The 23,408-nt window shown below is 37.6% G+C and overlaps 2 protein-coding genes across 2 annotated transcripts in view; both read left to right on the plus strand.

The window, feature by feature from the left end:
• LOC101900656 (mucin-5AC) overlaps positions 1 to 23,408 on the plus strand; it is a 275,856-nt gene that overhangs the window by 112,909 nt on the left and 139,539 nt on the right. Inside the window, exon 4 of the mRNA XM_059121734.1 lies at positions 21,554 to 23,132. Within this exon, the coding sequence (XP_058977717.1) occupies positions 21,821 to 23,132 (1,312 nt within the window). The 5' untranslated portion in view covers positions 21,554 to 21,820. The remainder of the gene's footprint in view (positions 1 to 21,553; positions 23,133 to 23,408) is intronic.
• On the plus strand, positions 6,309 to 8,415 carry LOC101887220 (neprilysin-4). The gene has a single exon (XM_005179898.4). The coding sequence runs from the start codon at positions 6,389 to 6,391 to the stop codon at positions 8,372 to 8,374; it is 1,986 nt and encodes a 661-aa protein (XP_005179955.2). The 5' UTR covers positions 6,309 to 6,388; the 3' UTR covers positions 8,375 to 8,415.

A 23,408-nucleotide genomic window follows, 5' to 3' on the forward strand; every position in this document is an offset into this window, starting at 1 on the left:
AAAGTAGAGATAACAAGTAAAAAAGCTGTAATTTCGGCTGGCCGAACTTTGAATACCTTCCAGCATTTGGAACGAATTTGGCAATTTTCAAAAAAAAAAAAAAATCCGTTAAAAATTTTGTTAAAATCTTAAAAATATCGAATATGCCGTGTGTATACATAGACAACTTTTGTCATAAGCCATTCAAATGCGAAACTTGAAAAAAAAAAAAAAATCGGAGAATAATATACCATTATATAGGGGCTATATCAAAACGTGGACCTGCAAAGGCGATTTTCTGACATAGGTTGTAGTACGAAATTAAATACCAAATTTGAAAAATTCCTGTGAATAATGTCGCTATATTCATCAAAATACCGAATATCCTGAGGTGCCGTTATGTGGGAATTATATGAAGGCGTGGAGCTACACAGACAATTTTCTGTCATAGGCTGTAGTATCCATTACGAACTTCAAATATCAAATTCGAAAAAATTCCGGTGAATAATGTCGCTAAAATCATCAAAATACCGAAAATAGGGAGGTACCTTTATATGGGGGCTATACCAAAACGAGGACCTACATGGCCCATTTTCAATACCAAAAGTCCTGCAGACATAATATACATTTGAGTAAAATTGTATCATCTTATTTCATTTCGTTCGGAAGCTAGAGTGATTTTCACATACGGACATATTACACATGCAAGAGACTTTAACACCAAATCGGAGCTATAGCTATATCTGAACCGATTTTCACCAAAATTAGATGTACTTGCTTTTATACTGAATTCGATCGGATATGTCAAAATTCAGTCATTTTAACTGATATTGGACATTTGGTGCACAATTTACCCGAAATTTGTTGAAGGTATGTATGGGAGCTACAGGGTGAGGTAAAAAAGAGCAACACAGTCAAATGCCATAATTTTTACATTTTTTTTAATTTTATTGAATGAAAGCAAAAAAAATGTCGGAAATAGCATCAAATTCTGGAATAAGTTTAGATTTGTTCGAATTGGTCACTTTTGGTACGAATTATGGCCTTCAAACGGCCAATGAAACCGTCACACGCTGCCCAAATGTTGCTCGGCGGTATTTTGGCCCATTCATGGCGAAGCGCTTACTTGAGGTGATCGACACATTGGTATTTTTTAAGTGCCAACCTTGCTTTCCAAAATACTCTAGACACAATAGTCCAACGGATTGGTATCCGGAGATTGTGCACTGGAAATGAAGCGAGGAACCTCATTTTGAAACCATTCTTTGGTGGCGCGTGCTGAGTGCGATAGTGCTGAGTTCTGTTGGAATGTCCAAGGTCTGCGGCCAAAATTTTTGGGTGCCCAAGGCTTAAATACATCCTCCAGAATATTTTCGCGATAATATTCAGAATTTATTCTGATGCCACGGTCGATTAATACGAGCAAAGAGCCACCATCGGTTGTTATGGAGGCCCACACCATCAGCATGGCCGGCGCTTGAGTTTTGGTGGCCAACCGAAGGTGCACATTTTCAGCTGACCTCGTTGGCAAGTAAACACGATCACCTTGTTTGTTTACAAACAGCTGGACAACGAATGTTTTCTCATCGGAGACAACTAAATTCGGCTGTTCCCCAAATTTCGGCCAAGCGAAGTAACTTTTTATCCCTTTTTGAGTCTATTTTCTTTCTGTTGTTTTGTAAATTTTGTGGAATTTCAATGGCTTTACCCCGAGCTCATTTTTCAATATTTGCCAAATGGAACCATTTCTGCTGATTTTGCTGTTTTCTTCCGTTCGCTTCCTTGACGTCGGGCTATGCTACCAGTATCACAGCAAGCGATGTTATGACACAAAAAAAATTTATTCACATTTAAATGCTGAAATGCTCTAACGATAGCCACTTGTGGTTTTCCAGCCAAATATAAAGAAATCACACTGTCACGCTTGATTTACATCACGAATAACTTTTTTCCTGGAAAATTCTCACCAAAATGCTTTCGTAAACCATATAATGAGCTGTCACTGGAATAATTTTAACAGCTGTCGGACGAGTGGCTAAGAAATTACAGCAGTCTGAAGTTGGTTGCAGTTTTTTTCATCTCACCCTGCATATCTAAATGAATCGATTCTCACCAATTTCAATTAGATTTCTTCTTGGGCCAAACAAACATTTTGCATTTCGTTCACAAAAATAAATAGACAGACGGACGGACGGACGGACGGATTGACATGCATAAACCGACTCAGAAAGTGATCCTATGAAAATCCTCAAAAGTAACTATGGGTCTATCTCGTTTCCTTCTTCTCCTTACCACCAGGTGGTGTAAGATATAAAAAGTTCGAAAGTTTACTTTAATGTTGTATATTAGTGGTGGAATAACGAATAAAGTTAAAATTCTCCAATTGTGAAGAAAAATTGCTTGCCTGGGATTTCATATTTTCAGGCTATATTTGATTACTTGACTATCCTCTTGTTTTCTTCCAAGAAACTTTAAAAGCTGTAATATTTTTGGTTAATGAAAATTAGTATAACAAGTTTTTCCTGAAATTTCTAAAGGAAAACCTAATCATATCAGCGCCATTTCACCGCTTTCAAATATATACATCCCAAGGGTTTTAACTTTTTTCTTTTGTTTTCCTTTTAAAACTTAAACTTCCACAGACATCACATAGCCGAAAAAAGAACAAGTCAAACACACACACACACACACACAAAGAGGACAAAAATCACTATCTTAATTCATTGTTTTTACAAAAGGAATCGTTTAAAACGTACATGATAAAACGTTTTCCGGTACGATATGTGGATGCCACGGAAACTTTTGCACAAAGGCAAAAAAGGTTCCAAAGCGAAAAGGAAAGAAAACTTTTCATTGATTTCATTGGCTTCAAAGAGTTTTGTTGTTGTTTTTGCTGCTGGATGTTATCGAACACCTAATTAATATTTTAAGGATGCTTTGTTAAGGGTTTTGTTGTTCCATCCGAGGGATACTTGTATCTTTTTCACACCAACCTATTGACATCTGGACCCAAGGAAAAACGTGTCCTTTGTTTCCTTAACTTTTGGGGGCGATAAATTGATAATAAAGGTTATTTCCTTGAAGTTTTTTTTTTGGAATTAAATTCATTGGGTAAATAAAAGGGAATTAAATTGGTTCTATTTTAAAATAGAAATTTTAGAACAAACTAGTATCAGGTTTCCCAATAAATATATAAATGTATCCTATGACAATTTATATATGTGTATGTACATATACTCATTATTTTGCTTGCAAGCGTACAACAGCATTTTGGTGAGAATTTTCCAGAAAAAAGTTATTCGTTTTTGGCTGGAAAACCACAAGTGGCTATCGTTAGAGCGCTCCAGCATTTAAATGTGAATAAATCGTTTGTGTCTCGTACCATCGCTCGTTACCGTGATACTGGTAGCGTAGCGTAGCGACGACAAGGAAGTGGACGGAAGAAAACAGCAAGATCACCAGAAATGTTTCGAAAAGTAAAGAAGCGACTTGATCGAAACCCGCTTCGCAGTGGCCGAAAAATGGCTTGTGAACTGAATATATCGCAATATTCCATTCGGCAAATATTGAAAAATGAGCTCGGAGTAAAGCCATTGAAATTTCAAAAAATGCAGGAAATTCCGCAGCAGAAAGAAAGTAGACTTGAAAGAGCTAAAGAGTTTGGCCGAAAGTGGTGAACTGCCGACTTTGGTTTTTTCCGATGAGAAAACATCCTTTGTCCAGCAGTTTGTAAAAAAATAAAATGATCGTGTTTATCAGCGGAAAATGTGCACCTTCGGTTGGCCACCAGAACTCAAGCATCGGCTATGGTGATGGTGTGGGCCGCCATAACAGCCGATGGTAGCTCTCCGCTCAGAATAAATGCCGAATATTATCGCGAAAATATTCTAGAAGGTGTATTAAAGCCTTGAGCAATCAAACATTTTGGCCGCAGACCTTGGACATTCCAACAGGACTCAGCACTATCGCACTCAGCACGCGCCACCCAAGAATGGTTACAAAATGAGTTTCCTCCCTTCATTTCCAGCCCACAATGGCCACCAAAATCTCCGGATACCAATCCGTTGGACTATTGTGTATGGAGTATTTTGAAAAGCAATGTTGGCACTAAAAATACCAAAGTGTCGATCACCTCAAGCAAGCGCTTCGCCTGGAATGGGCCAAAATACTGAAGAGCAACATTCGGGCAGCGTGTGACGGTTTCATTGGCAGTTTGAAGGCCATAATTCGTGCCAAAGGTGACCAATTCAAACAAATCTTAACTTATTCTAAAATTTTATGCTATTTCCGACATTTTTTGCTTTCATTCAATAAAATTTAAAAAAAATGTAAATATTATGGCGTTTGACTTTGTTGCAGGTTTTTTATCTCACACTGCATATACACTTTGCATAATTGAGATAAAAACAAATTGTCAAAATCTGGTGCTTATTTCACCCTCTATGAGTTGTTATGTTTCAAAAAAATTAACCATTGTAAAATGTGTACATATTCTACGTAGTTCTTAACCACATTCGTGTAATATTTATACCCTCCCCCATTGTATGGAGGGTATATTAAGTTTTTCATTGCGCTTGTAACACCTCCAAATATACATTTTAGACCCTACAAAGTATATATATTCTTGATCAGCATAAAATTCTATATTGATTTAGCGATGTCCGTCCGTCTGTGGAAATCAGCTGTAGCTTCCGTACGATATGAAGTAGGTTGATAAAATTTTACTCAAATGTGTATTATGTCTGCAGGACTTTTGGTATTGAAAATGGGTTATGTATAACGCCCATATAATTGTACCTCCATTTCTTCGGTATTTTGATGATTTCAGCGACATTATTCGCCGGAAATGTTTAAAATTTGGTGTTTGAAGTTCGCAATGAATACTACAGCCTAAGACAGAAAATTGTCTGTGCAGGTCCCTATGTTCGGTATTTTGATGATTTTTATCTGCATTATTCACGCTTCAAGTTTCGCATTTGAATAAAGATAAAAGTTACCTATGCAGATCCATGTCGTCGTAAATACCCTCATATTACCGCTACATTCGGTATTTTTAAGATTTTAACAGAAAATGTAACCTATTTAATTTTTTTGAAAATTTAAAAATTCGTTCCAAGTAGTGGATGGTATTCAAAGTTCGTCCCGACCGAACTTACTTGTTTCTACTGGAAATGGAGGACCGATCCATCCATACATCATTCATTCATTTTGGCCGAAATAATGGGATGTGTAATGTTTGAAGATATTCTGGTGATAATTTCATATTTTATGAGAACTATTATTCAATTCTTCTGGGAGAGGTAGCAGAATGTAAGTGTCAAAATTGCCCATATTTAACCTCCCATGTGGAAAAATTCAATCCAATTGGATATTTTTTTCGCTTTACATAAAATATGTAATTTATTTTTGCATTTAGATTAAAGGTGGGGAGTAGCAGAAGATATATTCATTCTTACAAAAATTATAGTTTCGGATCTCATCACAGATCGTTTTGAGTTTCCCAACTCTAAGGGTATTCAATTTTTTTTTGTCCGAGGGCTTTTAAAATAATTTTTATAGGTGCCAGCATTACTCAGAAAAAATTCTCTTTAAAATGATTCTCTTCTTGATGAATGTTTAATCTTAAAGCAAATGTGTAATGTCTCAATTTAATTACGCTTTTGTTCGCTAAAACGGTTTCTTAAGATTATGATTCATACACGTTTGAACTGCTATGTATGATCTGAACTGTTCATAACAAATGTGGTTTTCTATGAACTTGAATGTTTTCATAAATAAACGTTGCCCGTTGAAAGCAAAAATGTTCTAAGTGGAAAATATACAAATCGTAACTAAATAAATAAATATTGCAGAGCCATTGAAATTGGTGAGACTTGGTCATTTGTAAAAATAGCTGTAATATATTTTTCCTCGATTTAGTAAAAATCATAATCCAAAAACTCAATCTAAAAGGTTCAGGGCTGCGGTCAGAAATTAAGATTCGAACAATATTAATGGAGTCAGACTTTGAGTTCAGAGAAATAGTTCGACTGCAAATACAGGCAAATAAATCTGTGAATCGTGAATTTTAAAATAAAATTAGCTTCCTTTCAAAGAGCAACGCAGGGCTAGGTCCCCCTGAAATGGATTCTTTTTAACTTGTTATTTTATTTTTTTTTTGTGTTTAGGCTACTTCCACTTGAAACCACAATACCAGAATTCACTTTGAATTCTATGAATTTCTCTGATAACCTTTCTAACCCATTAATGCAGAAATTTGTTTTGTTTATACGAAACGAGAGAGAGAGAGAGAGAGCGAGCGAGCGTGTGCGATTTAATTTACGACGAAACCCAGTTTTCTAAGACCATTCAGAACGTACAAATCTTTGAAATCGAAATATATACGAATTGAAATAATTTAAACAATATAATGTCAAATATTTTCACATACCTTCTCCTTGTGGCGGTGCTAGGTTTATCCTTTGCCCAGGGTGCCACAGTGAGTCGCGAGGAGCAGCGGCAACGTCAACAAAAATCCGAAGAAATACGAAAATACATGAATCTCTCGGCGAGCCCATGCCATGATTTCTATGAATTTGTGTGTGGCAATTTCAATCGCTATAATCCCACCGAGATTCAGGTGGATATATTTTCCATGTTGGAAAAGGAGTATGAACGTAAGCAGTTGAATGCCCTGACGAGAGAATCTCCGGGTGATACCGAAATGGAGAAGAGTGTAAGGAATTTCTATAAATCCTGTCTGAGTATCGATATGAATGTGCTGAGGGAAAAATTGAAAAATATTGTGGCAGAATTTGGAAAAATGCCCGCCCTTGAGGGTGATAAGTGGCGGGAACAAGATTTCGATTGGCTGCGAACGGTGGCGGAGATTGCCCATAAATATGATGTGAAATTAATATTGAATTATGAAATGTCAGCGGAGGGTTTGAATGGCAGACGTTTGAAGTTGGGTTTGGAAAATCTGCACGAAAGTTTGGCGGCCACAATAATACGCACGAAACATGGCTTCAGTGAGCAGATGATCATCGCCAGTAAACTGAAAAGTTATTTGGGTTTGAGCGAACCGAATGCCCAAAGGGTGGCCAAGGAAATTTCGGATTTCAAACAGAGTCTCTCGGCAGCCTGCCCAGCTGATGTGGCCAGCAAATCGACAACTTTAAATAAAATACAAAGGAAATATTTGCCTGATATTGACATTCGAAGATATTTGAGCGTGGCCATGGGTTCCAATCCGGCGGCCCAACTTAAAATCGATGATTACTTGGCCAATTGTCAGCAAAATATTGCCAATGTATTGCGCCGGACTTCCCGACGAACTTTGGCCAATTATGTATTCTATTACCTACTGAAACCCTTTATGATGCTACACGTTCCCAGCCAACAGCAGGAGCTATGTAAAATCGAAACAGCCACACATTTTGCCAGCGAAATGGATTTCATGGCCTATCGCAAGGAGGTATCCCAGCAAATGGAGAATGATTTGAAAACTTTTTGGATTACCATCAAGACCACATTTCAGAATATCCTGCAATCTCCTCGCCTCAGTTGGATTAGAAACAATACCCGCAGGACAGCCCTGGAAAAGTTAAGGGCCATGAAACTGGAATTTGGTCAATACGAGAGAAATATGTTTGCCGAAAAGTATCGCCAGCTAAAGCTCTATCGCAACGATTACATACAAAATATGAAAGCTATTTTGTCCTACAAGGCCCAACAGGCTCGCAGTCGGTTAAGTGACTCTAACCAATCAAATAACCTCGTGGAAAGGGAGGGCAGTCCCTTTACAAGCCGGCCCAAGAACACGGTCATATTCCCTGTATCTTCGCTGCAGCCCCACTATCTTTGGCACGGCTCATCACCGAATGCCATGAAATTTGGCACACTGGGTTTCTTGGCCTCGCATGAGCTCATCCATGGCTTCGATGACAAGGGCATCTTCTATGACAATCGTGGCCAATTCAAACGCTGGTGGGACAACTATTCCTTCCTCGATCTCTACAGTCGCATGGATTGTTTTAGTGAACAGTATAAAAAATACAATTATCTGGGTGATTCCCAGTCGGAAAATATTGCCGATAATGGTGGCTTGCGGCTGGCCTATGAGGCCTACAATAAATGGTATGGTGATAAAGTGCGCTTTCATCAGGATGTTGGCGAAGAAACTTTGCCGAATTTGAATTACAACAACAAACAATTGTTTTTCATTGCCTATGGGCAGATGTTTTGCAGCAACACAAATTCGGATTTGAACAGCCTAGACACGTCGGAATTTGGTCATGTTCCTCACAAATATCGGGTAAATGGGCCGCTGTCGAATTTGGAGGAATTTTCGAGGGAATTCAATTGTCCTCGCGGCAGTGCCATGAATCCAACAAAGAAATGTGTTATGTATTAGATATTGTTATTTTTGAATAAATATTTATAATTAAAGGGAAAGGAAGAGTTTTTTTTTTATATTGGAAATTCGATATTCAACGATTTTGAATAATAAATTAGTAAAGAAATTCACAAGTATCAGTCGGTTTTGCCAACCGATGAATACATCTGCCAATGTCTGTCGGTTTACATATATTTTGATTTGCGTTATGATTATTCAAGCTTTTGACCCTCTATGGAGGATGTTCTTATATGCGATATATTTTGGGAAATATTCAAATGTATAAAATGCCTGATGAACCAGATACAGTCGACCGTAGTATTCTACTTCGTCGAATACTGATAAAAATATTGGGATATGGAAAAATTTAAGAACATTTAAAACCTATTTACAATGCTATAGGAATAATGTTTTTGTCAAAATGTTAACCAAAGGGAGTGGACCGAAACATCTATTAGATCTATAGCTAAGAGACTGACAAGGACTGGACCGGATAATTAATTTATCTCCGGACTCAATCTAAGTTTGATGATAATATTACGATGTACCAAGTTACTCTTTTCGAGATACTCTTTTTCGGATACTCTTTTCGAGATTTATCCAAACGGATGGATAAGGATTTGTTGCAAAGGGATCTAGGGTCTAAAACCATTATTACGTTTTGGGCGTATCAAATTATATATACACTCTCTAGCCATATGGTTGAGAGTAGAAACATCATTTGAAGGTAAAATACTGAAGATTTATATATGTCGGTAAACAAACTGATGATTTCTAACAAGTTTTTATACCCTGCGCCACATAGTGGTAAGCTATAGCTCCCATATATATGTTTCATCCGATTTGGGGTTTTAAGTCGCTCACATGCTCGAAAATACCTCTGTCAAATTTTATCGAGATCAGTTCAGATTAGGATATATCTGCCATATATATCTTTATCCCATATCAGGATTATTTTGCACCGAATGACTAATATCGACCCAAATGGACACTTACTACTGAGTTCATCCTAAAAATTAATAATTCAAATTTGGTGTAAATCGGTTCAGATATAGCTATAGCTCCCAAATTATAGAATAAGTTTACATTTTTTCGAATTGCTCTCTTTTGGCACAAATTATGGCCTTCAAACGGCCAATGAAACGGACACACGCTGCCGAATGTCGCTCTGCGGTTTTTTCGACATTTTGGTACTTTTTAGTGCTAACCTTGCTTTCCAAAATACTCCAGACATTGGCCATTGTGCGCTGGAAATGATGCGTGAAAACTCATTTTGTAACCATTCTTGGGTGGTGCGATAATATTCCGCATTTATTCTGATGCCACGGTCGATTAATACGAGCGGAGAGCGACCATCGGCTGTTATGGCGGCCCACACCATCACCATGGCCGGCGCTTGAGTTCTGGTGGCCAACCGAAGGTGCACATTTTCAGCTGACCACTTTGGCAAGTAAACACGATCATTTTGTTTGTTTACAAACTGCTGGACAACGAATGTTTTCAAATTGGATAAAACCAAATTCAGCAGTTCACCACTTTCGGCCATGCGAAGCAACTCTTTAGATCTTTTGAGTCTATTTTCTTTCTGTTGCGGTGTAAGCTCTTGCACTTTTTTGGAATTTCAATGGCTTTACCCCGAACTCATTTTTCAATATTTGCCGAATGGAATATTGCAATATGTTCAGCTCACGAGCCATTTTCGGCCGATGCGACGCGGGTTTCGATGAAGTCGCTTCTTTAATTTTCGAACCATTTCTGCTGATGTTGATGTTTTCTTCCGTCCTCATCCTTGACGTCGGGGTACGCTACCAGTATCACGGTAACGGGCGATGGTTCGTGACACAAAAGATTTATTGACATCTAAATGCTGGGGTGCCCTAACAATCACAAAATCAAGCTTGAATTTCATCACTAATACCTTTTTTCTGGAAAATTCTCACCAAAATGCTTTTGTACGCTTGTAAACAATATAATGAGCTATCACTGGAATAATTTTAACAGCTGTCGGGCGAGTGAATTAGCAATGACGGCCGTCTGAAGTTGGTTGCAGGTTTTTTATCCTCAAACGATTTCGTTTTAATTGTGCACCAAATGGGCAATATCAGTCCAAATGACTTGAATTTTGGCATATACGACCGAATTAAGACTGGAAGCAAGTACATTAAATTCGGAGAAAATCGGTTCAGATATAGCTATAGCTCCCATTTCATCTGATTTGGTGTTTAAGCCCCTCACATTCGTAAAATGCATTCAAAAACAATGATATTTGGTACCAGATATCTTATAGAGCTCAGAAATACCTCTGCCAAATTTTATCAAGATCGTTTCAGATTTGGATATAGGTCCCATATATATCTTCAAACGATTTCGGGTTAATTGTGCACCAAATGGCCAATATCTGTCAAAAGGTTCTGAATTTTGGTATAGCTATAGCTCGCATATATATGTTTAATATAATGATATTTGGTACTACATGTCTTATAAAGCTCGGAAATACCTACAACAATGATATTTGGTACCACATGTCTTATAGAGCTCGAAAATACATCTGCCAAATTTGATCAAGATCGGTTCAGATTTGGAAACATGTCCCATATATATCTTCAACCTATTTCGTGTTAGTTGTGCACCAAATGGCCAATATATGTCCAAAAGTCCTGAATTTTGATACATCCGACCGAATTCAGTCTGGAAGCAAGTACATCATAAAGCTCGAAAATAACTTTGCCAAATTTTATTGATATCGGCTAAGATTTGGATATAGCTCCCATATATATCCTTAATCCGATTTCAGGTTTATTGTGCAAATAATTGCTAACATCATCTGAAATGGAGTGAATTTTGGGACGTACATTTCTAGTTTTTGCAACTCGGCTCCGATTTATATTTCTTATATAATCCTATAATTGATCTAAAATCAAATGTTGATACGTCGTATGATCTTCTTGAAAAAAATTATTTTGTTGCGGGAGCTCTATTACATATGCATAGAGGTGTAGGTTATCATATAGTCGGTCCCGCCCGACTTTTGAGTTTTCCTTACTGGTCTTCAGTTTCAAGTGTTCATATTTGTTAACTATTACTTTATTAATTAGTAAAATAACATTACATTCGATAGCCTATATTTTGGTTTTTAATTTTTTGATACCAAAAGCTTGAAATCCAGCATGTCTTAAGCTCTTTCCCAAACATCTGGCATTAGCCAGCCCCCTGCTGGATGTGGTGTTAACTTTGAGCGTAGAATAAATTTTTACAACAAAAGGGTCATGTCCTTGAGAAGGAATGACAAAAAAAGCAGCAGCAAAAACAACAGCAACAAAGAACAATATTTGAACAGATAACGCATTTCAAGCACTCAAGTAGTTTATTTGAAATCCTTGGATAAATTTAGTTTAAAAGAATGCCTCTTCGATGCTGGTGCCCCGGCTGCTGCTGTTGTCGGGCATTCAGATGTGGTTGCTGTTTCGGCTTACTTGTTGTGATTATGCTTAACAAATAAATGCTATAAATGTTCTTAAGGACGTAGAGAACTGAATAAAAAACTGAAAAGAAAAACGCCCGCACACACGCACAGACATACTTAATATTGTCAACAAAAGTATTTTCAGAACGATGACAATGTTGTTGTGTTTATTCTGTTATTTCTTTTTTTTTTTTTTTTTTGTACATTCCACGAAGAAAATGTACAGAGCATCCGGTAGATGTTGGCATCTTTTGTAGGCAAACCATGGCAACAGTTCCAGCCAACAGTGTGTGTTACATTTATTGAGAATTGCTGGAATATGTATGGACGTATGTATATGTGTCTCTTGTCTTTACAACTGCCAGCTGTAATACTGTGTGGGGATGAATAAATAAAGGTCTTACAAGTAACACTGAATTCCGCTTTACACCTTTTTTTACATGGTAGCCAGCTTGGCAGCCCCTCCTGCTCGCGGTTGCAGGGCAAAACAGAAACACGCTCAACATCATTGGGTCCAATGTTTGTTTTATGCAAATTTCCGCTGTAAGCAAATTTTCGAATAACGCTTCCGGAAATGGGGTTTAAACGAATGCCATCATCGAAATAAAACTGCAAATTGCCCTTTTGCGCTGGCCAAGGTTGCGGTCCCTTCCATGCACAGGCTGTTGAATGTCGGGCCAGGAAGACATTTCATTGGAATTTTGTTAATTTAATAATGGAAATTTTACATTTACGATATGCATGAAAAATGCTAACACGATTTACGATATCTGATGCAGATTTTTTGTAAATCGGTAGTATTTTTTATAAAATATTTATACCCTACACCATAGTATGGGCGATATATAAAGTTCTCGTTCCGTTTGTTACTTCTCGAAATAATTATTTTGGGTCCCAGAAAGTGTATATATTCTCCATCAACCATATCCGTGCGCCTGTGAAAAGCACTCTAGATTCCGAACGGAATGAAGTAGGTGGATAAAATTTCACTAAAATTTATCATAGATCCGATTTTTTCCGTATCGCGACCATACAACAATGCCAGCAAATTCAAAAGGGTTTTTTGGTGTTTTAGTCAAATTTAAGCTGAAATTGCTGTAAATTGGCGCCTTGTGTTCCCAGTATTTGTAAATTATCCTTGTCATTTTTGTTTACACCCCATAAAAATGAACTTCCAGATATTCGGTATTTTGATAATTTGTGCCGAACTTTTCACCTCAATTGTTTCAAATTTGGTATGACAGAAAATTGCCTATACAGGTCAACGTTTTCGTATAGCTCCCATATAACCGATATTTTGATGATTTTAGCGACATTGACAATTGCTACTATTTCCACGGATAGAAAATTATTTACATGGGCCCGCATATTCTCGTAGCCCCCGTGTAACAGTTCCTCCCGATATTCCGTTTTCCATTTTCACTGGAATTATTTTAGGTTTGGTATTTGGATTTCATAAAAGGTACTACTTCCTATGTTAGAAAATTACCTTTACAGTTTCACATCTTCGTATATCCTCCATATAATGATACCTTCCAATATTCGGTATTTTACCCTTGGTGGTGTTAAAATTCCTCCGACCGAGTTATTTAAAAACCACTTTCAAAAAAATACTTGGCATTTTTTCGCCCTAATATTTATATTAAATTTAATACCCTCCACCATTTGGAAGGAACTTGATAAATTTCAAAAAAAAGTTCAAAACCTACAACTTAAATGAAAACCGTTATATGGGGACTAGACGAAGACGAAATTTTTTGTCATAGGCCGTAGTACACATTACGAACTTCAAATATTAAATTTGAAACAATTCCGGTGAATAATGTTGCACAAATCATAAAAATACCTAGTATCGGGAGGTACGGTCATATGGGGGCTATACGAAGACGTGGAAATGCATACAAACATTTTTTTCATAGGCTGTAGTACCCATTATGAACTTTAAATAGGAAATTTGAAACAGTTCCAGTGAATAATGTCGCTAAAATCATTAAAATATCGAATATCGGAAAGTCCGTCATATGAGGGCTATACGAAGACGTGGACCTGCATACGAAATGTTTTGCCATACTCATTAAGATCTTCCAATACGAAATTTGAAACGATTCCGGTGAATAATGTTGCTGAAATCATCAAAATACCGAATATCGGGAGGTACCGTTGTATGTGAGCTATACGAAAACGCGGACTTGCATACAAAAATTTTTGTCATAGGCTGTAGTACCCATTACGAACTTTAAATATGCAATTTGGTACCCTTATATGAATAATCGGACTATTAGTTCACATTTTTTGTGCGAGTTAAAATTTTTCAAAATGTTGACTCTTTGTGGAGGATGTACCAGAAGGAGTGTCCGATATATACCATCTTCACACCAGATCTTACTTAAGTAGAAATATTAGGATGTGTGAGTTTTTAAAAGAATCAAAATTATTTCGCATTTTATGAGCTTCATGACTATCCAAAGTTTTGACCCGCTTTGTTAAGATATAGCTTTAGCTCCATATACAGTGTGAGATAAAAAAATGCCGGAAATAGCATCAAATTTTAGAAGAAGTTCAGATTTGTTCGAACTGGTCACCTTTGGCATGAATTATGCCCTTAAAACGGGCAATGAAATGCCAATGCCCTTAAAACGCTGCCCGAATGTTGCTCTGTGGTATTTTGGTCCATTCCCGGCAAAGCGCTTGCTTGAGGTGATCGACACTTTGGTATTTTTTAGCGCCAACCTTGCTTTCCAAAATACTCCAGACGCAATAGTCCAACGGATTGATATCCGGAGATGTTGGCGGCCATTGTGCACTGGAAATGAAGCGAGGATCCTCATTTTGTAACCATTCTTGGGTGGCGCGTGCTAAGTGCGATGGTTCTAAATGCTGAGTCCTATAGGAAAGTCCAAGGTCTGCCGCCATAATGTTTGCATGCCTAAGGCTTTGATACAGCCTCCAGAATATTTTCGCGATAATATTCGACATTTATTCTGATGCCACTGTCGATTAATACGACCGGAGAGCGACCATCGGTTGTTATGGCGGCCCACACCATCACCATGGCCGGCGCTTAAGTTCAGCTGACCTCTTTGGCAAGTAAACACGATCATTTTGTTTGTTTACAAACTGCTGGACAATGAATGTTTTCTCATCGGAGAAAACCAAATTCGGTAGTTCACCACTCTCGGCCAAGCGAAGCAACTCATTAGATCTTTTGAGCCTATTTTCTTTCTGGTGCGGTGTTAGTTCTTGCACTTTTTGGAATTTTAATGGCTTTACCCCGAGCTCAATATTTTTCAATATTTGCCGAATGGAATATTGCGATATGTTCAGCTCACAAGCCATTTGTCGGACACTGCGACGCGGGTTTCGATCACGTCGCTTCTTTACCTTTCGAACCATTTCTACTGATGTTGCTGTTTTCTTCCGTCCACTTCCTTGACGTCGGGCTACGCTACCAGTATCACAGAAACGATCAGTGGTACGAGACACAAAAGATTTATTCATTTAAATGCTGGAGTGTTTTAACATTGGCTTCTAACTTCTTTTCTAGAAAATTCTCACCAAAATGCTTCTGTACGCTTGGCAACAATATAATGAGCTCTAACTTGAATAATTTTAAAAGCTTTCGGACGAGTGACTTAGAGATGACAGCAGTCTGAAGTTGGTTACATTTTTTCATCTCACCCTGTATGTATATCAGCCCAAATTGAATACTATGGAGGGTATATTAACTTTGTCATTCCGTTTGTAACTCCTCGAAATACTCATGTCAGACCCAACAAAGTATATATATATATATATATATATATATATATATATATATATATATATATATATATATATATATATATATATATATATATATATATATATATTCTTGATCAGCGTAAAATTCTAAGTCGATGTAGCCATATCCGTCTGTCTGTCTGTCCGTCTCTCTGTCTGTCTGTTGTAATCACGCTATCTTTCGAACGAATTGAGATAGAAGGCTAAAATTTTGCACACCTGTTTATTTTTCCAGTAGGCAGGTTAAGTTCGTAAATGGGCGATGTAGGTTCACGTTATCATATAGCCCCCATATAACGGTACCTCCCGATATTCTGTATTTTGATGATTTTAGCAACATTGTTTACCGGAATTGTTTCAAATTTGGCATTTGAAGTTCGTTATGAATACTACAGCCTATGACAGAATATTGTCTGTGCAGGTCTACGTCTTCGTGTAGCCCCCATATAACGGTATCTCCCTATATTCGGTATTTTGATGATTTTGGCGACATTATTCACCGAAATTGTTTCAAATTTGGCATTTGAAGTTCGTAATGAATACTACAGCCTATGACAGAATATTGTCTGTGCAGGTCTACGTCTTCGTGTAGCCCCCATATAACGGTATCTCCCTATATTCGGTATTTTGATGATTTTAGCGACATTATTCACCGAAATTGTTTCAAATTTGGTGTTTGACATTCGTAATGAATACTTCAGCCTATGACAGAAAATTGTCTGTGCAGGTCCACGTCTTCGTATAGCTCCCATATAATGGTACCTCCCAAAATTCGGTATTTTGATGATTTTAACGCCATTATTCGCCGGAATTGTTTCAAATTACGTATTTAGAGTTCGTAATGGGAACTACAGTCTGTGACAGAGAAATGTCTATACAGGTCCAGGACTTCGTATAGGCCACATATATCAGTACCTCACTATATTCGGTATTTTGACGAGTTCAGGTACAATACCCACTGAAATTGTTTGAGATATCGTATTTGACGTTAGTAATGGTCCAGGTCTTCGCACACCTCCGATATAATGGTTCCTCCCTATATACGATATTTTGATGATTTTTGCCACATTATTCACCGTTTATTTCAAGTTTCGAATTTGAATATGGTAATGGCTAATGGCAAACAATGCCTATGTATGTCCACGTCGTATAGACCCCAATATAACGGCTATAGTCGGTATTTTTAAAATTTTAACAGAATTTTTTTAGGATTTTATTTTTTTGAAAATTTTCAAATTCATTCCAAATGGTGGAGGGTATTCAAAGTTCGGCCCGGCCGAACTTACTGCTCTTTAACTTGTTTCATATTCAACCGAACTTTATCAATTCAAACTCTGTCCGGTATATCATATCATGCCCTATACAGCAATGTTATTTGGGTCGTAGTTGGTATGATATACTTCACATAAACTCTGAATATTACCTATTTTTATTTGAGCTCTACTACTAAATACGGAAAGTTGACTTTTCCTACTGATTTTCGATGTGAACTTTCAAAAAGCCTTTTATAATGTGCTCAATTTTTTCTGTTTTTTTTTAAGGTGTTTCGTTTCACAGAGCTATTAATTTCCAATTAAGAGACTCTTGGTACCAAACCAATACCAATTACGAAGTTTTATCTATCATCGTTAATTTTTGTCTAATGGCCAAAACATTTGAAATGTATTCGAATGTTCTTTTTTCATTGGTCATAAAATTTTCCAAAATTACTCACTCAAGTTGGGCCGAGACACTTGAAAGTCTAAAAAAATTCTAGAGAAAGAAAAAAAAAAACAAGCAAATGACATTAGCATGTCCTGGCGACATTTAAAGGGAACAAATTTACAACATTTATATCTGTCGGAAGACATAAAGAACCTTGTCATTAAATTGTCCTCCCGCTGTGTAAAAGAGAGAGAGAGAGAGAGAGAGTGGGGGTCGGCTATGGTATCTTTGCTGGCCGTTTCTTGTGTCAGTCAGTCGGTATTTATGCGAAGCCAGCACAGGAAACAGCTGTGAAGGACTCGAAAATGAACGAACGAACGAAACGAAAAGAAATTATGGGTAATTTTTTTCGTGCTGCGCTGTCACAATTGCTGTCGTTGCAATTGTTTGGTCATAACTGTGGAAGAGGGGTGTGTGGCAAGGGGTTTATATTTTTATTATGTTTTATAGGTTAAAACGAAATATTTTATTTATTTACTTTATTATTCATAATAAAATCTTTATGTCTGCTCAGGTTTGAAGCTTGTTTATTTACCCCCCTCCCACCAAATCTTGTCGCTATGCCCCTTGCTGCTGTAGGCACGGTAATATACTCGATTTTTTTATTTCAATTTAATAAAATTCTCAAAGAAGAAGAGAAAAACGAATTGTTGTAAAATTTTCAACAAAACTTAAAGAAAAACGAGAACAGAATGAAATTGTGTGGCTGTGTGTTTTTGTTTGTCTGAAAGGCCTACACTCTTTGTAATCCCTCTAATTGTGTTGTAGTAGCTATAAAATGTTTTGAGGCTTAATGGAAAGCAGTTAAGTGATGCTTTAATGACAATAACACTAAAAATAACAACATGATTGATGTAATTCTATGAACTTAAAGGGAATATTTTTAAGAGGGAATGCGAATCGAACATATTTAAAATATTCCGGATTGAGTCTCTTCTGGGACTACAATGATATTCTTCATTATTAAACAAATAAAGGGTGTCCCAACTAGAACGCTATCCTCGAATCGGTATCGGTGATTTAAGCTACATTATTCACCGGAAATGTTTCAAATTTGACAGAAAATAGCCCGTGATGATTTTAGCGACATTATTCGCCGGAATTATTTCAAAATTTTTATTTGAAGTTCGTAATGGATAATACAGCCAATGCCAGGTTTGTGCAGGCCCAAATCCAAATAAAAAACCAGTAAAGAAAGTCTTAAAGTCGGGTGGGGCCGACTTTATGATACCCTACACCACTTTGCTAATTTTGTAGAGCTGCGCATAAAAATTAAAAGTTCTTATGGGAGAATTCAATCATACACGCTATGATTATAATTATATAATTTTAAAGTTCAAAGGACTACATATGCCGAAGCATTTATATCTTTTAAATTCGGACTTGTATTACCCATTTGGTGCACAATTAATTTGAAATCGGATAAATATATATATGGGAGCCATATCCAAATCGGAACCGATCTCTATAAAATTTGGCAAAGATATTTCTGAGCTGTATTTGATATATTTCCCTGAAAATCGTCGTTACGGAGTGCATATTACAGCTGTGGGTAACAAATATGACAAATCGGATGAACAGTATATATGGGAGCTATAGCTATATCTGAACCGATCTTCACAAAATTCGAAATGCTAGCTTCTAGACTCAATTCGGTTGTAAGTGCCAAATTTCATCCAATTTGGGCAAATATTAGACGTTTGGTGCACAATCAAAGGTTAATCGGCCGAAGTTATATATGGGAGCTATATCCAAATCTGAACCAATCTCGATAAGATTTAGCAAATGTATTTCTGGGCTGTATTTCATATATTTCCCCAAATATTGTTGTTACAGAGTGCATATTACGGCTGCGGAGGACAAAAATAACAAATCGGATGAACAATATATATGGGAGCTATGACTATATCTGAACCGATTTTGATCAAATTTAGCATACTTATTTTCAGGTCCAATCTGATCGTACGTGCAAAAATCCATACTATTCGGACTGATATTACACGTTTGGTGCACAATGAAAGACAAATCGGGCGAAGATATATATGGGAGCTATATCTAAATTTTGATCGATTATCTCCAATTTCAATAGGGTTCGTCCATGGGCCAAACAAATGATTTGTGCAAAATTTCATCTGGATAGGACAATAAATGCGAACTGTACTTTGTTTACAAAAATACATGGACAGACGGACGGACATGCATAAATCGACTCAGAATGTGATTCTATGCAGATCATCAAAAGGAACTATGGGTCTATCTCGTTTCCTTTTGCCTGTTACAAACAAATGCACAAAGACATAATACCCTGACCACCTTGTGGTGTAGGGTATAATCAACATTTGGATTAACCTGAGAAATATTTTCAAAAAATCAACGATCGAAGTTCGGTTTAGGTTTTGAAAAATTGTTTAAAAAAAAGTAAAAAATCTGTAAGTTTGGCCGGGCCGAACTTCGAATACCCTCCACCATATGGAACGAATTTGGCAATTAAAAAAAAAAAATAAATAAAATCCGTTAAAAATTCTGTTAAAATCTTAAAAATACCGATTGTAGCCGTTACATTAGGGTTTATGCGACGTCGTGGACCCTCATAGACTTTTTTGTCAGAAGCCATTACAATATTCAAATGCGAAACTTGAAAAAATCGGTGAATCTAAAATAAAATCATCACAATACCGAATATAGGGAGGTACCATTAAATGGGGGCTATACCTAAACGTGGACCTGCACAGAGAATGTTTTGTTTTAGGCTGTACTATCCATTACGAACTGCAAATACCAAATTTGAAACATTTCCGGTAAATAATGTCGCTTAAATCACTTAAATGTCGAAATAAGGGAGGTACCATTATATGGGGGCTATACCAAAACGTGGACCTACATGACCCATTTTCAATACCAAAAGTCCTGCAGACACAACATTTTATCAACCTACCTCATTTCGTTCGGAAGCTAGAGTGATTTCCACAGACGGATAGACGGGATAGAATTTTATGCTGATCAAGAATATATATACTTTGTGGGTTCTAAAATGTATGTTTCGAGGTGTTAACGGAATGACAAACTTAATATACCCTCCATACTATGCTGGAGGGTATTACGAGAGGTATAACTATAGACAATTATTAACGTTTGTGGGAGAGTTTCCAGATCTTGTGTTAGCAAAAATATTGTCATATGTGAAATTTGAACAGAATCGGAGGTTTATTTTACATTTTATGAGCGTTTGTTATTTTAGACCTTTTGTGGGGAAGGTACCAAAAGGCGTGGACCTTTATATCCCATTTATACACCAGGTCTTGTGTCACAAAGCGTTTTATGATTTCAAAGGAATCAGATTGTCATTTCGCCTTGTCTAAGCTTCATCCGTTATTCAAAATATTAACGCGTTGTGGGGATGCTGCCAGAAGGATCTTTCGTTCTATCAATTATTCATACTAGATCTTGTGTTAGTTGAAATATTGATATGTGAAAACTTTGAGTCCGAGTTTCTTATTTTATAAGAGTTCTAGTTATTCAAAATGTTGATCCTTTGTGGGGGTGGTACCAGAAAGAGTAGGCCGATTTTACTCAGAAGTGACAAAAATATTAAGTATTCCACAATCTGAACAAAATTGGATGATCCTATCTTGTTCTATGCGGTAAATTATATTCTCCGAAATTGGAGATAACAAAAGGAGTGGACCGAAGTTTGACGACAATATTATGTTCCAAGTTGGGACCTAATCGAAAACCCCCCTCGAGGGTTATCATGCGTACCAGCCAGATAGCCATACAGACAGACGGACACCCCTTGATCGCCTCTAAATGTCCTGAATCGATTTTAATCTAAAGAGAGCCAGGGTCTTAATTCAAAGAGGCATGTTTTGTTCGTATCAAATTATATTTTCCCTCTGTAGCCGTATGGGGTATATGGGGAAAAAAGCAGGGTTTTATCTCTATTCGGGTATTGCAAAATTGAGAAAAATATTAAAGAAAACAACGTTTTTCTGTTAAGTTTTGGATCCGCTGTGTCCCGAAGACTATGATTAAAAAATACAGTTTGGTAAATCTCTTGTTGAGCGATTGAAGCTCTTGTGAGTCTTAAAAAAATATTTTCAAAAAATTCACTGAAATTAAGATTTGAAAAATTATTTTTAAACCATCCTCGATTGTGCCTTAAATAAATAGTATTCATTAGCAATTTTCGAAAAAAATATTGAATTTATTCCCAATTTCCTTTTCTGATTTTCTCTCTCTTTCTTTTACAGAACATCCGCTTGCTAACTTGTAAAGAATTGAAAAATTTATTAATCCTTCAAACGCTTTCGGAATTCTCCATTATCCCATTCCCACCACCAACCCGTCGCCCCCCCCCCAAGCAAATACCAAAATACCATCAAAGCAATTTCAATCAGAACCATACGGAGAAGGACGACGAACAACACAACACAAATTCAAAGCGGACAAACAACATTTGCTTGCCTTGTTTGGAAACTATTAACGGCACCCGAACACATCAAAGGACGAAATAGAAAATGCAAACTGCTGTCGATTGCAATGGCAGCAGCAGCATCAGCAATAGCACCACTACCACCATCACCACCACCATTGAAACGGAAACGGGAAATGGCGGAGAGACGATGACACAGCATATGCTGGTCCAGGCGACCGCCAATGGCAACAAGTGTCACGCCAGCACCAGCATCACCCCCACCACGGCCACCACAAACAACATCACCACCGATCATCATGCTCACGAAGTACCCATGGCTGTGCTACGGCATCGCATTACAACGGCTAACAGCAATGCCCATACCAGCCATGACCAAGTATCCAAAGTACCCAGAAATGGCCTAACACATCTTATAGATGCAAATGATTATTTGGGCACCGATTGCAAGTCGTTGTCGATGATGAACAGGTCTGTTTCGCCACAGCCATCGCCTTCCAAGACGGACAAAATCAGTTCGAAAGAATCGTCTTTGGGAGAGAAGTTTCAAATGAATACCTCATCAGCAATGCAACTGCAACCACCACCACCATCACCGCCGCCATCGCCCGGCTCGTCATCGTCATCATCGAAGACCACATCGAATTCCACATCAACGACATCGTCTGTGATTGCTACACCGATTTTAAGGCGTAACGGTAATGTTGTATTAAAGGAGCCTCCACAGATGGACGACAACAATAGTGCACCAATTGCTCAAGCGCCGGCAGCAGCGGCTGCGTCGGTCAATACCAAACGAATGGAGGCTGAGGGTGGGACAACATTTAGGGAACCACAACCACAACTGCAAGTGCAACCGCAACAATTAATAAAAAATCAAATGCTTCCACTTGAGAACACTTCCTTTGCTCTGGACTGCAAAAGGGAAATGTCTTCTGGTCCATCATTAGCGGCAACACCAACAACAACAACAACCAAAACAATGTCTTCATCAACTACCTCATCGTCAATTAATTCGAATGCCTCTTCTTCGTCAGCAGCAGCAGCATCAGGCTCAGCCTCGACAACAACAACATCTTCTTCCATTACACCACCACCCTCAGCCACAACACCCGCCTTACTTTCGCCGTCATCTTCCACTGCATCAACAACACCATCATCATCATCATCGCCAGCCTCCGGCGCCTCTTCCATTGCCTCCTCCACCGCCTCCTCGATGAAAGGCTTTTCCAATGTCGCCGACTTCGATGCCGAACTGTTGCAATGGCAGGACATGCCACAGTATCTGCAATTCAATCCGTACGTTCTCAAAGGTTACCGTCCACTACAAACATTCAAGGGCTGCCTTCTAAGTCTGTTCTACTGGCACAACGAAACGATTAACATTTTGACACACGGTAAGTAAAGATCGATGAATGGGATGAAGAAGAATTAACCGGAAATTAACAATCAACAATGAAATTGAAATCAATAATTGAGGGGGAGGGAGGGAGGGGTGTTAATCGGTTGAAGGTGATAACGAAATCGGAGTAGAAGCTCTTGGGTTTGTTGGATAAGGGAGTGGTGGATTTATCTATATCTATCTAAAAAAAAGTGATTCGAAATGTACTATTTTTAATTTGTAAATCAAATTCATGTCAATTGAAAGTTGAATTTCTCTAATTTGAAATTCG

This window comes from Musca domestica, unplaced genomic scaffold (genome assembly GCF_030504385.1).
Source record: "Musca domestica strain aabys unplaced genomic scaffold, Musca_domestica.polishedcontigs.V.1.1 1, whole genome shotgun sequence".
Classification (NCBI taxonomy): domain Eukaryota; kingdom Metazoa; phylum Arthropoda; class Insecta; order Diptera; family Muscidae; genus Musca; species Musca domestica.